The sequence below is a fragment of the Esox lucius genome, chromosome 16 (genome assembly GCF_011004845.1).
Source record: "Esox lucius isolate fEsoLuc1 chromosome 16, fEsoLuc1.pri, whole genome shotgun sequence".
Taxonomy (NCBI): Eukaryota; Metazoa; Chordata; class Actinopteri; order Esociformes; family Esocidae; genus Esox; species Esox lucius.
In genome coordinates, this window is record NC_047584.1 from 18,490,327 (window position 1) to 18,503,869 (window position 13,543).

General features: G+C 42.2%; 1 protein-coding gene across 16 annotated transcripts in view; it reads left to right on the plus strand.

Moving 5' to 3' along the window:
- LOC105022441 (RNA-binding motif, single-stranded-interacting protein 1) overlaps positions 1-11,452 on the plus strand; it is a 34,630-nt gene extending 23,178 nt beyond the window's left edge. For 6 of the 16 annotated variants that reach the window (XM_029113437.2, XM_029113439.2, XM_029113450.2 and 3 more), the window contains exons 5-14: positions 2,456-2,613; positions 3,484-3,563; positions 5,236-5,351; positions 5,690-5,739; positions 5,813-5,918; positions 6,520-6,570; positions 7,818-7,928; positions 8,207-8,284; positions 8,569-8,662; positions 8,853-11,452. In XM_029113437.2, the coding sequence (XP_028969270.1) occupies positions 2,456-2,613; positions 3,484-3,563; positions 5,236-5,351; positions 5,690-5,739; positions 5,813-5,918; positions 6,520-6,570; positions 7,818-7,928; positions 8,207-8,284; positions 8,569-8,655 (837 nt within the window). In that variant the 3' untranslated portion in view covers positions 8,656-8,662; positions 8,853-11,452. The remainder of the gene's footprint in view (positions 1-2,455; positions 2,614-3,483; positions 3,564-5,235; positions 5,352-5,689; positions 5,740-5,812; positions 5,919-6,519; positions 6,571-7,817; positions 7,929-8,206; positions 8,285-8,568; positions 8,663-8,852) is intronic. The other 10 variants (XM_029113441.2, XM_029113443.2, XM_029113447.2 and 7 more) reach the window with 6 other exon arrangements.
- The last annotated feature ends 2,091 nt before the right edge of the window (positions 11,453-13,543 follow it).

Sequence of the window (13,543 nt, forward strand, 5' to 3'; positions counted from 1 at the left end):
GGCCTTAATAAAACTGTAACGGGAGGCCAGGTTCTGGTGGGAGTCAATTGAGCAAAGATTTCACATTGTTGGTCTTCAAAGGGGAAGCAGGGGCTGTAATAACTCTGAACAAGGTCGTTTACATTCTTGGACAGAAGAAAGGGAAGTAAATAATTGGAGGTTGTCATGGCAACCCAGCCAGTTAAAGTCGTGGAAATAAGGCCTGTAAAGCCTAAACAAGAATCTCTCAAATTCAATTCCCCTGTGAATCTCAGAAGCTCCTTGACATGCCTCCGTGCACCTATTTAACTTTTAATTAAAATAAAGCTGTTTAGTGGGGCATGCCTAAGTTTAATCTAGGTATTGTTCAAGGTAAAGGCCATTTAAAAGTCAGAGCCTTTTCAGTTAACTTTTTCTCATTATTACCAGAGCTGGCTTGGGCTTAATGGACTCCCTCAAACAAAGGTCCCTTTTCCTGAAAGTGTTTTCTCTCTGGCTGGGCACCATTCAATAGGCATTCACTCATTATTATTGCTGAACCAGGTGGGTGGGAAGTCAGCATAAGGGATTCCTGAGAAAGATTCCTCCCGATGGTATTCCCATGAATGAAATCCCATGATATCCGTTTAAATCGACGACTTTTCCTGAAAGAATGCATATTCATATTATGCACATTATGACTCACATATCAAATGATGGGAATGCATCATGAATCCAGTATCACAGGACTTCAGTCTGTATGATAAGGAGAAGTGCTCTGGATTGACTGGTCACCGTTGAAGTAAACCTCCTTATGTAATGACAGATGAGGGGTACCTATGTCCCTACTGATTTTGGACACTGACAGTAATAATACCCTAAGCACACCATTTGGAAGGACGCCCTCTCAGGCTAGACAAGCAAGCCCTACGCTCCTCCCCGTCCCCTCCCATCAGCCCCCAGTGGCGCTCGGTGAGCATGCCCTGGTCACATGACTTCTACCGACCGACTGTTTTGCTGGTGACCCCATTCACTGCCGCACAAACAGATGTCTTATCTTGCTGCCAAATTTCAGCCGGGTCGTTTTAAGAGCCGGTCCACACGCACAGGAAGGCTTTTTTTTCTCCTCTAATTTCTCTCAGATGATGACGGAGCTGGGGGGGGAGTTTTGGGTTTATGCTAACAGAACTCCTATTCGGGATGACTCATGGGTTAACCATGTGGTAATTATCCTACAACAAAATGTTCCTTGATTCAATGACTATTCTGCCACTGTGATTACCTGTGGAGTACAGGTTTTGTGTTACCTGACTAGGTTATTTCGATTTGCCATATATCATCTCTGTACCTGTTTCCTTCACATAATGGCGGCAGCCTTCTATCATGTATATTTGTGGCCTACTTGAAATTATATTAAAAGCCCATTTAACTGGACAAATCCTTCACCATTAGCCTTTAGGAAGTCATAAAGGAAAAAGTTGAATGGCATTCTTTTTGCCCTTGAATATAATTAGTGTCTTTGTGTGTGCCTGTGTTACTGATGGCCACTCCCTCTTTTTAATTCAGATAAAAGAGAGCTCTTTTAGGGAATTATTATTATCAGCAAGCACACACACACACACAGAGCCCTGCTGCTGCTCACTGCAAAACATACTCCTCCCCAATGTGTGGGATTTGAACACCTTCTCTGGGTGCTAGCTGCGTTTGTGTGCTTCTGTTCTGTGGGGCCAATTCAATGTTCCTAATAGTTGGATGTTGATTTTACTGTCAGCGTATTACTTTAGTAATCCAATCCAGTGTGTTGGCCTGGCTCTGAATACGGCAGGACACTGATGAATATTAATGGTGAGCTTCTGCTCCCCGGGGACCCCTAGCCATGTCTTCTGTTTCTGCTGACGCTATTGAAATACAGGATGAAATCAGCTGATGTGGGTCTTAACCAGCCGTGGGCTGCATGCAAATAACCACTCATCACTATTCATGTTGACCCTTTATTAGCTAAAACCCAGGGAGACAAAGACAGCAGAGAGACAGGGAGACATCACCAGTTTTCACCCCACCGCACCATTCAAAGATACAGCAGAGAAATCGAGAAATCACCGGCTTTTACCTCACCACACCGTTCAGAGAGACAGCAGGGTGGTTATGCCAAAAGGCCCCAAATCACATATGTGCTCTCGTCCCAAGTGGTGCACTACAAAGGGAATATGGCATGATTGGGGACACAGAGAGAGGGTAGGAATTATTGAAGAGATAAGGCTGGGACTGTGTCAGCAGTGCTAGTGAGGATCTGTGGTGATGAAGAATGTTTAAACAAAATCCAAGTCCTCCCTCACAGAGACTGAAATGAGTAACACTGCATATGGGACCAAACCGAATGCCAGGCACAGCAACAGAGTTGGAATGTTCTATGATCTTGTTGTTTTTCCAGGTGTGTCAAGGTGGTTCTTTACTGTCATTAACACCTCAACGCTTCCTGTCTTTTATCACCATGCAGCAACAAGAACAAGACCCAACAAACCTGTATATCTCCAACCTGCCGCTGTCTATGGACGAGCAGGAGCTGGAGGCCTTGCTCAAGCCCTTTGGCCAGGTCATCTCTACCCGGATACTGAGGGACTCTAATGGAGCCAGCAGAGGAGTGGGCTTTGCAAGGTCAGCAATGGGCACGGTGTGCTCGAACTGAAGGACTTCTCTTTTAAATGAGCACATACTGCAGCAATGGGAGGAACAGCAGCCACAGCCCCGCATTCACAAATGACATTTTTTATTTACGTGACAGAAATTGATAGCCTAAGTGCGAGTCCGTTCTTGCTATAACGCAAACTTCTTGGCCCTTGTTGTCAAACAAAACCAATATTTGGCTTGGCAAGAAGAGCAGCGGATTTTACGAGAGCACAAACAGATCTGGCTCCAAGTGGATTATCGCCTAATCAAAATGCACAGTAAAACACAGCTCGATTATGGCCTATTCATTTGCAGTTTGTTTTGGTATTTTCACTCATTTTAATTCAGCTTTTCTCCCGGAGGGGAAACTGTGGTTAGCTGTCGATTTGACGGGATCAGGAAGGGTTAACAAAGGCTCTTTTGAGGAACAGTTTCCTCACGACTGAGCTGGTGTAATTATAGTGTTAACGTGGGCCTCCTCCTTTAACACTGACGTTCCAGGACACTTGACTGACTAACCTGAAAGGGAGGCCAGGCCCATTGACTCACAAAGCAGCAACACTATCTTTGGATCATAGGAATGTCTGGCTGGCAGTCTATCAGAGGGTGTGTGGTCAAGTCTGTGCCTGTTTGATTGTTCGCCTCAGATCCACAGCAAATATGTACAACATGAAAGACATACAGTATAGAAAATTCATCTCATCGCCCTTTATGACACTGATCAAAAAAATAAATAACACATTCTAGGAAAGGTTTTCATTTGTATTCACGCACATAAACCACTGTAGAATGCCATCATGTGATTCTACAGCATATATTGTGGAATTGAATTAAGTTGTCATCCTCTGCCTATTTCAGGATGGAGTCGACAGAGAAATGTGATGCTGTTATCTCTCACTTCAACGGGAAGTTTATTAAGACACTACCTGGCGTTCCTGGTAAGAGCCCAGTTTCTACTAATCAATTATTTTTAACTAGCAGTACTGACTCTCTGGCGTAAACAGAACTGTTCATTCGGATGTAAACCAACTCATTGAGTGGTCAGGCGGCGAGTGGTCAAAGAGCTGACCTGTGGTCTCGGCTGTAGCCCAGGTCTGTAGTCAGAATGGGATCACATTCCCAAAACAGTACACTATTTATCAGGACCTACTGGAAATAGGGTGCTGTTTGTGGCTTCTTGTGGTGACAGAAGATGACATTCAGCTGCTGGTCTCCACCACCACTGACCCAGCCACTGACCCAGGACGGTTGCTGTGCTCCTGGTCAGTTTCCCACAGGACATCAAGCCATGGATGAGGGCTGAGATTCCGGCAGTTGAACAGCAAAACCACTTAGGTTTTCGTGATTGCCACTCGCACCCATCATTAACAACATCAGCAGCTACAGCCTCAGAATTGATGGTGTGGAGGTCCTCCCCACCATGGAGGTTTGCCTGTAGGGTATGAAATTTGACAGCTCTTGTTTTGAGGCACACGGGAAAATAGGACCCTTTTTTCATCTAGGGAACACTGCAAGGTTACGACCTGTGCTGTCAGAACTTGCAGCTGAGGGACTCATCCACGCTTTTATCTCATCTGGGCTGTCGTAATGCTCCTTCACTTGGCACATCTGACAAATAACGAAGGAAGCTACAATATGTCCAGAACTGTGCTGCACGTGTTCTCACCTACACCTACCCCATGGGCACATCACTCCAGCACATCCTCCACTAGCTCCCCATATGCTCACGTATTAACTTTAAAGCCCTGGATCGCACCTAACAGGCTAACCACAAACCTGAACCCATGTATCTTTCTGACCGCATTCTACCCTCATGCTCTGCACGCAACCTTCACACCTCTAGGTCCCTCTGTGTTTTAGCAGCCTCACAACAGACCACCAGACTCTGGGTGATGGGAATTTCAGCTGACTGGCTCTTTGGATGCGGAACACCCTACCAGTCCGTTTCATGTCTGCAGAGTGTCATGGCTTGTTTGAAGCAAATCCAAAGACTGAGTTGTTCCCAAAAAGCTTACAAGAGCCTTGTTTAATACTGTTCTCCAATCTACTGGATATGTACACCTGTATATAGCTGCGATTGTTATCTACGTGTTTTGGATTGTGTTTGTTCATATTTAAGTATTTATTCCCACAAGTTCCTTGGTTGTGAGCATTTTTACAAATTAAACGATAATTATTATTTTTAAACAAGCGCTAAGAGGCTGAATGCTGCGCTGCCTTGTGCGACCGGAGAGCTGCCATCTTTCTTCTCTAAGCTATTTAATTGGATTATTTGACTGAAATAGTGTTCACTGGCCCTGCTGCCTTTAGGAGAGGACGAGGATTACAGGGCCACAGCTGCCAAATGAGATGTCTGTGTTTCCCAGGCGGGCGTCTAAAAGCCCACTCCCAGGCCCCAGCAAGGGCTGTCTGGCTGATTGACAGTACAGAAAGCAATGTAGACAGAACCATGCCTTCTATTGTGGTCTATGTGATTGTGAAGACCATCTTTCACCCTTTGCCCCCCCCCACCGCCTCTGTCTCTCTTTCCTTCTCTTCTTCTTTCTTTTTCCCTCTGAATTTCTCTCTACTTTCCTGTCTGTCTCACTCCCTCTTGCTCTTTCTCTCAAGCGCCCCCAGAGCCCTTGCTGTGTAAGTTTGCTGACGGCGGGCAGAAAAAGAGGCAAAGCCAGAATAAATTTGTGCAGAACGGCCGTGCGTGGGCTAGAGACGGCGATGCCAGACTGGTGAGTGCCTTTGCCCTTTCAGTGCTCATGTCGGATGCACAGGGATTACTCTACATTGAGGAGCACATCTATAATAGGGGGCGCCGACAGGACAGCCTACACAAAGGCTGCCTGTTTGTATGTGTGAACACATCCTAGTTTGAATAAACATGTGCCACGGTACTGTGGCTGAGACTTTTTGAACAATTTCAAACTCTTGAGAGATTCGTGAGGAGCAAAGTAGTCCCTCGCCACAGGTGTCATGCAGAGCGATGTTTGAGGCTAGCGCGACTGTGGGTTGCCTCCGCATATATGTTCGCTTCTCATTTTAGCTCTGCTGTTCCTCTACTTGTCCTCAGGCTGGAATGACCCTCACATACGATCCCACCACAGCAGCTATGCAAAATGGGTAAGAGCCGTGCAGGAAATGAGCTCCACAGTGCTTTCCTATTACCATGTATTGCGTATGACTTTGTAAACAGTTTGATGTCTCTCTACAGATTTTATGCGCCGCCATACAGCATCGGAAACCGGATGATCGCTCAGACGTCCATGTCTCCGTACATCTCGCCTGTCTCCACATACCAGGTTGGCATCTTCATCCTTTAGTTGGTATGGATGGAAGGGTGGGCATGACTCTGAGCTGCGTTACTATCCTATACAACCATGCCACTCATTCTTAAAGGTGGATCCTGCAATTTGTGCCCACTGGCTGCAAAAGCGGTGCTGTCGAGACAAAAATGTTTGGCAATTTGTGTCCACATTATCACCGGCTTTCAAACTTTATTGGCTTCCTGTCGTTGGATAGTCATACTACTTGGACGATGCACATACAGACATATTACACATCCAACCCAAAGTGGGTAGTATAAAATAATATTTGTTAATCGCTTAATTTCCAGAGTGCATTTCTAAGCTTTAATATTCCAGTTGTGTTGATTCCTATATTTCTGAGTCTAAGAGTGCTCTGCTCTCCTGTGGTGTGTGGGGTTTGGGCTGTGAGAGGTCACAGGCTCCGGGCAGTGTTCCAAATGGCACCCTGTGCTTTTTGTCGTGCGCTATGAAGGGAAGAGCAGCCCGTTTGTGGTGCATTCCTTGTGTGCTGTTTGGAACGCAAGTGGTCTGTGAGCTCCTGAAATAGCTCCCTGTGCTGTGCTGGTGTGTTTACAAAGTCTATATAATGTTCCAGGTACCGAATCCCTCGTGGGTGGCTCACCAACCCTACATCTTGCAGCACCCGGTAAGACCAAATAAATGTCCGCTGACTCTCATTAACTAGCCATGCCTCGTCCTATTTCTCATCATCTCCTGTCCTCTGGTTTCTTCCCTCGCTCACTTCCGAATATCTTTACAGAATGTTTCTCTGTCCACTTTACCTCAACCCTCCCCGCCCCTCCACTCCTCCTTTCTCCTGTCTCTCCTGTTCGTCCTTACCCTGCTGAGAACCATAGAGCAGCTGTAGGCAGGTGTTGCCTTCACTCTGTGTTTAGAGAAGTGGAGTACCCAGGGAGGTGGAAAGGGAGACGGTGCTCACAAATGCCACACAAACAGAGCATTACGTGGCTGAGCTCTCGTGGAGTTACTGGCACTACGGTGTTGACAGAAACACTAGAACCTGGACGCCTGGCTCTCCCAGTGAGTCACCACACAGAGACCTGGAAACGCTTCAAACATCCCCCGTTTGATGAATGATTCCACTTGTATTTCCTAGCAGATGGTGGCGAGCTGAGTAAGTGTTGTTCTGTACCGTACAAGTCATTCCTGCTTTTACAAAGGAATGGCGGATCCCCGTGGGAGCTGTTTCTTACAAATCCTCCCCCTGTTCCTCTAGCCTGCTCGGTGATAATCAGCCGAGATTGCCAGTGTCCCATGTCCCAACTGGCATGCTGTTTGGTAGGTAGTGCATAGGGCTCAGGTCATGAGTAGGGCACTACGTACGGGACAGGGTTCCATTTGGGACGCCCACAGTGACTTCTGAAGCCGGTGTGGCTGGCTACATTGTAATTTGGATATAGGAGATGAAGTCTGACGCACTGGGTTCAGCTGATCTTGCTCTCGAATGGAAACCCAACCCAAGGCCAGACTTCATGGAATGTTACATGATTCAGAAAGGGAAGAGTTTACTCTCGGTATCAACCTCCTCAACCTGAACCCATCTGCCCTGACTAGGGCAGGGGACGTCCCAGATAGTACCCTGAGCACTTTGACAGTGCACTACATTTGACAACGTTCCAGAAGGGCTCTGTTCTGAAGTAGTGCTCTGTATAGGCAACCGGGGTCCACTTGAAGCAAGGTCTCTCCTTCTTTCTCTCTCCCTCTTTTCTTCCCCCTTGGATTTCAGTCGTTTTGGTCGGTTCCGTGGTAATCGTGGATTTGTGTGGTGTTCACTTGTCGTAAGCACAAAGGAATGTTGGATCCATGGGTGGTTTTCGTGGCTGTGCTGCCCTCTGCTGCCGTGCTCTCACCCTCTCACACTCTTTGTCCCAGGGAGCGGTGATATCGCCCTCTATGGACCATACTATGTCACTACAGTCTGCATCCATGATGAGCCCCCTCACCCAGCAGATGAGCCATCTCTCCATGGGCAGCACGGGAGCGGTGAGAAATCTGGGGTCACAGGGTCACACACGTTTACAATGTGGTCATATATTGTGCTATCAGAGCAAAGGTCATATGTATTGAATATCTCAGCCTAGGGAGGCTGGTTTAGAATACGTTTTTGACTTTATTTGCGCTATGACTGAGATTACATTTGGTGCAATTACCCTGAGACACTATATATACAGCCTAAGCAGTATATGCCATGTATTTATTCTGTGCTGTTTTATTTTTGGGGATTAATGCTAACACGGTTATTTCTATCCTTCCTTATTCAGTACATGACTGCAAACTCTATGCAAGGAGCCTATATTCCCCAGTACACACACATGCAGACGGCAAATGTGCCAGTAGAGGTTTGTAGTTAACAAAATATAAATTTCATAACATACCTATCCTATGTTCTGCCGGCTGTACTATACCTTAGGAGTACCAGTAGGACTCGTTCCTCAGACAAACGTTAGGCCTACTCATGGACTCGACATTTCTAATAACGGAGAATCTCCATAAGGAATGATTGTTGGTTCAGGACTAGGTCTGTCACATCAGACTACACAATGTTAATTATACTTAATGAAAGTTACTAATAACTGCTACATAAGTGGTAATTCACATGGATAACATTTTGTGCTTTATATAGTCTACATTTTCCTTCCAGGACAACAGTCAGCAACAACAGGTGGAGTCATCCGATCATTCCCCCTACACCTACCAACAAACCAAGTAATTCTGAGGTACTGTCAGAATGGGATTATTTTCCTGTGCATTTTAATTTACCAAAATAGTGCACCAGTAGAGATAGGTCTCTGGTCAGAGCTCGCATGCCATTGTGGACACATGTTTCCAGGCCAGCCTTTAGTTATAGGCAAATGTTTTATATGATAGATTGACACTCATCTGACTTGTCTCACTGTTTCCTCTCAGGTGTGATAGAAGCCGAGAAGACAGCAGAAAACAATCATGGCTTCCTCTGATGATGGATCGTGCGTTAAGGATTTATCACCATTTTGCACAGGTTCTGCAACGATTTCCTTTTGTTTTGTGAAAAAAGTGAGACTATTTTGGTATAACCTCACGTTCCGTGGGGTGCAAATAAGTGATTAATTTCATCAAAGGATATTAATTCTGAAGATAAAAAAGAAGAAAAAATAGTTTTATTTTAATAAAGAACGTTTATTTTTTACCACAGAATGTCACATGGATGCAAGAACCTCTAAAGAATCATGTGACTTGTTGTTTAAGGTGCATGATAGTGAAGATGTATTTTGTTAATATTTTCTATGATTTTCATTTTGTTTTTCTCTTATTTTGTACTGAAATAGATTTTTTCTGAAGATTTATTAGCCAGACATTTTGAAAATGATGTTTTGTGCTTGCTGTGTGAGTGTTGCTATGGTGTTCAATGTTTCTTCTTGTAAAGTGATTTATCTTAGTAGTCTAGACTGATCTTTCTGTCTCATACAATTTGCCTTAAAAGTTTCTATACAGTAGCTGTATAGGCAACCTCCGAGGCTAGAAATCTACGAGAAATGTTGAGAGCTATTGCCTTGTAAATCAGCTAATAGGGCTTTTCCTTTGGATATTGCTAATTAAGTCTGCTGTGTTTAGGTGTTTTGCATTTCCCCTCTGAAATCAAATCTAAAGTAGAAGACTTTGAAAAAGAAATTGTGAAATGACCCTCTGAATCTGATTATGATTTTTTAATAGGATGTAATGTTTGTATAATCAGAGGGACATACATGTCTCTGGTTGTTGGAATGTGGTAGAATTTCTGCTGAATTATCACATTTTGAATCTTGCCTTTTTTATTACTTGGTGTTGTAGATTAGACTAAAATATACTTCTTCGGATTGGGTGGGGTGGGGATAGAAAAAGGGAGGGTGTGGATGTGTCTTTTGGAGGGTTTTTGTTCTCTGTCAGATTGGCAGGATGTTTTTTTTCCCACTTCAGTTAAAATGCAAACAGGCAAACTTGGTTTTAAGATTGTGCATCAAAGCCTTCCAGTACAACTTGGGCAAACGTTCAATGAGCTCCAGAGTTTGAGTTGGGGAAAAACAGAAATGAATATGTAGATTTTATTGCACCTAGCTCTTTGATAGAAAACAAACAAGCTCGGCACTTTCAATTATAATTTACCTCACCAAAGAACTGTGAGCTAGTAAATTGAGGAAATAGTGTCATTACTCTCTCTCTAACCAGGATGTAATTGACTTTTTGCCAGACAAGATTGCAGCTTGGAGAATGTGCCTTTTTTGTACATTTACATTCAGTTGTCATAGGTTTTATGAAAGTATGGACACAAACAAGCATTAAGGATGATTTGGGTCCAACATACAGATATCGTCACTACAGAAGAAAATTTAATGTTAGAACAATGAATAAACCAGGAAAGAAGACCGTTTGAAACTATGAAATTACAAAAATACATGAATAACATTTTACATTGTACAAAATATGTTACTGCTAAAGGTTTTATTATTTTGGATTTTAGTAGATTTGAACAGGCTTTCTGATTAAGTTGTCTACCAGAAGCCTGTGTTTTGACCTGATGGTCGGACAGACTGACCAGTTATCTACCTCAGAGTTTCCTTTCTCCTCTGTATTGGGCAGGGTTAGCAGGTCCAGCCCGCCCTTCCAGACCAAACGCCATGCTCAGGAGCTGGCCATATTCACTTGTTTCCTTTCAGGTTTTTTTTAATACTTTTTGATTTTGTTCAACCAAAAAAAATTACTTTTTTATGACGTATAATCATTATGAGAACATTGTGCGTTGAGCGTGTTTTAGTTGTGTTCAGACATTCAGTTTCATAGTTTCAAAAGTAGAACGGCTGCTTTCATCACAAGAGATTCCAGAGGCTAATAAACTTGGTTGAAGCAAAAGCTAAAGCTGAAGGTTGTGGTATTTCTTGGACTCCTGAGAACATCATCATTGCTGCTTTGTCAGAGTCTAGACAGACTTTCAGCAGCATTTCCTCTGCAGTCAGCTTGAGTTGAGTTACCAAAGTAAAGGGCCATTGTAACTATACTTGAGATTCCTGTTGAATGCCTGAGACTGATTACTAATACAGTCGAGTACTGAGGTTATGCTGCTAGTAATGTCTACATCTGATGCCTAGTTCTGGACGAGGCTAGTAATGTCTGAAACAAGTGCCATACTGCGCCTGGGTCAAGAGTTTAAAAGGTGTATAAAGAAATAAATGCTTAAATTAACCATCATGTAAAACAGTCATTAAGTTATATTGAAAAGTAATAATTTATGAAGAGAAAAGTTTTGTACAGACAGTTTGAAGAAATACAAGATTTTCATAGAGATATCTATATGAGAGTACATTTTTTATTTTGTTTTACATGTGCCACAAATTTGCCAGTGGTTACTTGTATGTCCAGTTTAGGGAAACCTTACTCTGTGTTTTTTGTTTTCGAGTGTTTGTTAAAGCCAAAAATACTTTTTTCAGTAGATTGTTACTTAAGCTTTATTTCTGTTAATTTCTTTGATTTTTTTTTTAATAAAAACTTACATCAGACGTGGTTTGTCTCTGTGTTACTGTTGGTCAGAATAGATGTTTGCATTTTCATTATCATGGATCTTTGTAATGATTACATTTCCCTGGATTTTTGCGCTTAGGAAATACACTAGGACCAGATATCTGCCTAAGCATTTTTAACAAAACACCATGCCTTTGTTTTCTCTAGGTCACCACTGGCCCAATTTATTATTTGAGACATACATTATTAACCAAATAATGATCTTCTGCAAATATCCCAATTTAGACTGGCTCACTCAGGTGAAGATTGAACAAACCTTCTGGCAGTTGGTCAAATTGCTAATGGCCGGTCTGTTTTTGGTTGGCGTGTCAAAGGAACAACTTTAGAGTTCTTTGGGTAAATAGGTTATCTAATATCTATCTAATTCCAGAAAGTACTTGTCTTCAGCTTTTACATGTTGTTTTACCTCTCTCACAATCATTTGTCTCTTCGTTTGTGACTTCATTGCCTTTCCTCGTAGTAATAAGTGACAAATGTGTTACCTCATTTTTCAACCACAGTGAAAAGGAAGCCATGGAAGGTTTCACATATTTTTTGCATAAAATATGTTTCATTACCCATGTTGTTTACTTTATACAGCCATTTAAGCTCATCTTTAACAAGGGTGTCAATTATTTTACAAGTGATTACCTACTGAAAGTGTGACTATTGCCATCTGGAGTGTTTTGCTATCTGAACAGCTTTTAAAGCTTTAAATTTACTGTCACCTGCAGTTATGAAATGTTTGTTAAAAAGTATAATACATTTGCAGATCTCCTGATAACCTGTATGGAATTATGTGATTGTTCTTCAACCCAAAGGAAGTCCCACCCAGTTGATCTGTTGAAAATGGTGGAAGCCCACATTAGCAATGTCCATGTCAAAACAGGTTTTATTAATCTAGAGGAATGTATTTTGAAAATTCCATGAAAATAAAACATCTGAAAATGAGATTGTTATATTTTTCATGTTATAATGTCATTGAAAAGTGAAGTCAGACATGAAGTTGTTTTTTTGAAATTCTATATATAAGATTAAATACATACACATATATATGTAAGGTGTGTGGGGTTATGGTATATGGTCAATATACCATGGCTTAGAGCTGTTCTTATGCACAACGCATTGCGGAATGTCTGGACACAGAGCTAAACCGTGGTATATTGGCAAAATATTACAAAGCCATGGGATGACTTATTGCTCTTATAAACCAGTTACCAACATAATCAGAGTAGTAAAAAGTGATGCGATGTCATAGCCAGGGTCTCATATACCACAGCTATAAGCCAATCAGCATTTAGGGTTCAAATCACTCAGTTTATAAATATACACTGTTTATGTATATTACCTAAATTGGATAAGTTAACACATGTGCATAAATACAGAAATCTGAAATGTGTATATAATTTTTTTTACATCTGACGTTTTAGTTAAGTAATTTTCAAGATCAACAATTAGTCCAGTATTATAGCCATGTGTGATAACCAAATTTACAATATGAACATTCCATATAAACTAAATAACCCAACACAATTCCACAATACAAATTTTAAGGCACACCAGAGGTGAGTTTTGAGCAGTCATAAATCTTATAAATAAACTTGTGCATTTTTTGTCACCTGTGGGAGCTGTTCCATACCAACATACATTTTGGAATTGCAACACTCAGAAGTAACAATTTTAAATCAAAATAACAGTTTATATTAAAACAATGCCTTCATATGTGAGTTATAAGGCTTATTAGCCTATCGATTTATTTCCTTTCCTTATTTTTTATAAATGTGTTCTGGCCAGTTTGTGAAGCCAACCCAAAATTCAGCATATCTTTAAAAAGTGTATTATATTTCAACCTTTCTTTGTGGTTTCTATTGTATATAAATGACACACATAACCTCTGTCTCCACAGATAAGGTGTTGAGGTAAAATAATTTCATAGTCTTTATCAGCAGCGACCACTGACGCGCCCTCTGCAGTGTTATTCTTATTGAGCTTCCTCACAAAGCCAAAGGCCTTCAGGAAATGATTGGAGCGACAGCACAGCATGGTATACCAATCTCCTTACCAATGACTGGCTCACCAAGGCTGTGAGA